Source organism: Lycium ferocissimum, chromosome 7, assembly GCF_029784015.1.
Source record: "Lycium ferocissimum isolate CSIRO_LF1 chromosome 7, AGI_CSIRO_Lferr_CH_V1, whole genome shotgun sequence".
Taxonomy (NCBI): domain Eukaryota; kingdom Viridiplantae; phylum Streptophyta; class Magnoliopsida; order Solanales; family Solanaceae; genus Lycium; species Lycium ferocissimum.
In genome coordinates this window covers 59,761,955-59,766,233 of record NC_081348.1, presented here as the reverse complement: position 1 = coordinate 59,766,233, position 4,279 = coordinate 59,761,955, and the positions used below count along the sequence as shown (strand labels likewise).

Sequence of the window (4,279 nt, the reverse complement as noted above, 5' to 3'; positions counted from 1 at the left end):
AGAAAAATCTAATCATTTAGAAATGAAGAAAAGAGGAGAAATGTGTTTGCATGAAACATAACCATCGGATTGCTCCTTATATATTGGAGGAAAATGATGATAATAAATGAAGATCTATTTTTTGTAATCTATGTTCTCAAGTGAAGTTGCAAGATTAATACTTTAAAAGGCAAAGAGTTATTAATTCATTTGATTTTCCTACAAAATCTAAATGCTTAGATCTTATCTACATTTAGTGCTTGTAGTTATTGTTATCATTTGAACAAAAAAAAAAAAAAAAAGAGCAAAAGTTAACAGAAGTTAGATTATGTTACATTAGATATTATGTGCCAATTTATATATTATTTTTCAATTATCAAGGGAGATAAAAAATTTAATCCTTGAGTTATTTGTCTTATTTCTATTTTAGTCCCCGTGTTACTAAACTGAACACAAGTGGTCTTCAATTAAAACACACATGCATTGTGATCCTTGAACATAACAGAAGGCAACAGAAGTTAGAAATTTTAATAGAATCATAATTTAAAAAAGAAAAAATGAAGAGGAGATGAACTTGATGAACATTGTACACAATTTTTTTTTTTGTAAAAACTATTGGATTTAACATGGAATTAATCCAATAATCCTTCTTCAAAAAAAGCTTGGGTTCTTAAAGATCAGTGGTCTATAGAGACCAAATCCTTCTCCAATAAAGGCATTTCAAAATGAAACAAGGGGAACGACGAAGCTAAAATCTATATAGTTATACCTTTCCTTGTGATAGGGCTTTTGACCTGATTTTCTTACAATCTATTGATTTTACTTTTCTTTTAAGGAAATATAAAGTATTACTATTATTGATTTTACTTTTTTAAAAAGGAAAAAAATCTTTAATATTTGGCTAACCTCTTTGTTGAAGGAAAAGGTTTTGGGCCTTTATAAATTGATGAATCCCTCTCATACAACATAACACAATAACATACACAGTGTAGTCCTCCAACGAAGGAGATTATTCTCTTAATAGATTTATACTCTTTTTATATCAATGATATGTAGGTTAACATACTCATCCTACAAATCTATTCGTATTAGAAAAGGAACAAAAACAAGAGCTTGAAAAATGGATACCGGTGGAAGAGGGTATTTTAAAGCAGAGGTCAAGAACAAAATGGATGCAGCTAGGTGATGATAACATTGCCTATTTCTTTGCAAATCTCAAAAGTAGACAAGACCAAAATAGGATCAAGGGCTTATTAGATGAAAATGGTGTGGTCCTAGGAGATTGAGGAAGAGGTTACCAAATTTTATAAGGGGTTGCTAGGTAATGCTTCTACCCAGTTACCTGCAATTGATCCTAATACCATGAAGAGAGGGCCATGTTTGACAAGAGACCATCAACTATTACTAATTACTCCAGTGACTAAGGAAGAAGTATATCAGGCTTTATTGAGTATAGACGATCAAAGGGCCCCTGGATATGATGGGTATACCGCCCTCTTTTTCTAAAAATCCTGTTCCATAATAGGAGAAGATGTTACAAGGTTTGTAATGCATTTCTTTATTACTAGTGACATGTATCTGCCTATTAACTACACTATAATTACTCTCATACCAAAAGTTCCCAATCCTTCACGAGTAACTGAATTCAGGCCAATATCATGTTGTACCATGTTATATAAGCTTATCTCTAAGGTACTCACCAAAAGGATGCAACTGGCCCTGGACAATCTAATAGATAAAAGCCAATCTGCCTTTGTACCTATTAGAGTAATTTCAGACAAAATAATCTTAAGCCATGAACTTGTCAAGGGGTATGGAAGGAAGGGTATTACCCCCAGATGCATGCTTAAAATTGATATGAGAAAGGCATATGACTCAGTGGAATGGCTCTATATTGAACAGGTTCTAAGTTGTCTTAACTTTCCTACTTGCTTTGATAAGTGAATTATGTGTTGTTTGACTACTGTTTCCTATTCTATTATTGGTAATGGTCATCCACTTCCCCTTTTCTCTGCCAAGAAAGGTCTTAGACAAGGAGATCCCTTGTCACCTTTTTTATTTGTGCTTGCCATGGAGTATTTTTCAAGAATTCTGAAGGGCCTTACTAATTAAACTACCACTTTTCAAGTTCCACCCCAGATGTAAAAAGTTGTAGATAATTTACCTAGGCTTTCTTTGATGTTTTACTATTATTCTGTAAGGGTGAACTCTTATCTATTCAACTGTTATTTCAAAGATTTCTTCACTTTTCACAAGTCTCTAGATTAATGGCATATTTAGAAAAGAGCTTCATTTATTTTGGAGGTCTTAAACCTGACATTCAACAAAATATCTTGGAAGCTTTGGAGTTCACTAGGGATGAATTGCCTTTCAGATACCTAGGCATTCCCCTTAGTAGCAAGAGACTGTCTATTATGCAATGCAAGCGACTCATTGATAAAATTCTTACTAGAATTAAGTCATGGACAACCAGGTTTCTTTCATATGCTGAAAGATTACTCTTGGTCAAGACTGTACTCTTTTCTATCCAAGTTTTCTGGTCACAAGTTTTTGTGTTGCCTAAAAAAGTAGTTGAAATGGGAGGCCTCGTGTAGATCTTTCCTGTGGATGGTGATGTCAATATAACTAGAAGGGCTCTAAAAGTTTAGGATAGACTATGTCTCCCTAAGTCTGCAAATGGTCTCAATATTTTAGATGTATACAGGTGGAATCAGGCAGCCATTGCAAAGTTACTCTGGAATTTCTCCAAAAAGAAAAAGACACTTTGTGGGTTAGATAGATACATGCTTACTATGTAAAGGGCCTCGTTGTGTGGGAAGCTAAGACAGCTCAAGCTTCTTGGATGGTCCAGAATATCCTCAAAGCCAGAAAAACCTTTCAACGGGCAGGACTGAGTGAGCAAGGTGTGACGCTAATGGAGACCTATTCTATTAAGAAACTGTATATCGTTACTAGAGAGGATTATCTAGAGGTTCCTTGGATACGATTGATCTGGAACAATGTTGGGGCTCCTAAATGGGTGTTTATTATGTATCTGGCATTACATAGGAGACTACAAACAAAGGATAGGATTGCTAGTTGGGCAAATATTGAGAATTTGGACTGTCCCTTATGCCAGGATAAACTTAAAGAGATTGACCACACTTTGTTTAAATGTGAATATGCTAGAAGAGTGTGGGAAAAGCTACTCGTATGGTAAGGGATATATAGATCTGTGGGTGATTGGCAACATGAAATGGAATGGGCAACACAACATGCCAAAAGAAAGACTGCTAGCCAAGAGGTGTTTAAGATGACTATGGCATATGGTGTCTATCATATCTGGGAGGAAAGGAAAACTCGAGCCTTTAATACAAGGACCAAATCAGTTGAGCAACTAGTGACACAAGTTGTTCAAGAGGTTCACTCAAGAGCTTACACTAATAGTAAACTAGCCAGTTGTATGTTAGATTTGAATTTTTATCCTTAGCATAGATGCAAATGTAAGTAGGTGTTTTAGGGTTAGATGAGATGCAAGTTTGGGGCTGCTTGTCCAAACTGCACAGGTTTATTTTCTTTTTGAGCTGTAAACTTCTTCACTTGGTAATATATTGATAGTTACCAAAATGATATGTAGGTTAATTGACTAAACTAATTTAATATATTATGAGTCTTCTTATAATTTCTCTTTGTTATCGTCATTCAAGTTTTGCATTTGTTAGCTTTTGCATAATGCCTTGTTATTTTGATCCCAACACCTTGCATGCATATTAACATCACATATATATATACATATATATCCGGCCCATTATAGGACCCGGTAAACATGGTCGCCACCCCGTCATTGGCGCCATAACACATCATACTCCAGAACACAGCATAACTCCGTAACACATCATACTCCAGAACACAGCATACTCCAGAACACAGCATAACTCCGTAACACATCATACTCCAGAACACATCATACTCCAAAACACATCATAACGCCACATATAGATATACAGAACCCGGCCCTCTAGTGAGGGACTAGGAGAAAGATGCAAAACAGAATGCACACACAGAATGGTACATAGTCATATGTATATAAATCATCCTTTGAGGCTCAATAGATGAGTAAGTAATCAACGCTCGAGGGTTAAGACGATAGTCATGTTAAGTTCTTTCACAATATCGTTAGAACTATACAAAGGAAAGTCTCGGGGACCATGGACATGTATCAAACCAATCCGAGCCCGCCTATGAAAGTTACGGACATTATTCGCTTTACGACCCTCTACGAACGTATCGAAGCGATCCGAGCCCGTCTATGAAAGTTAGG

The 4,279-nt window shown here is 35.6% G+C and overlaps 1 protein-coding gene across 1 annotated transcript; it reads left to right on the top strand.

Annotated features, from left to right (window-relative positions):
- Positions 1-2,246: 2,246 nt before the first annotated feature.
- On the top strand, positions 2,247-3,178 carry LOC132062399 (uncharacterized). Its single transcript, XM_059454976.1, has 2 exons — positions 2,247-2,546; positions 2,780-3,178. Exons 1-2 carry the CDS (start codon positions 2,247-2,249, stop codon positions 3,176-3,178), a joined length of 699 nt encoding a protein of 232 aa, XP_059310959.1.
- Positions 3,179-4,279: the final 1,101 nt, after the last annotated feature.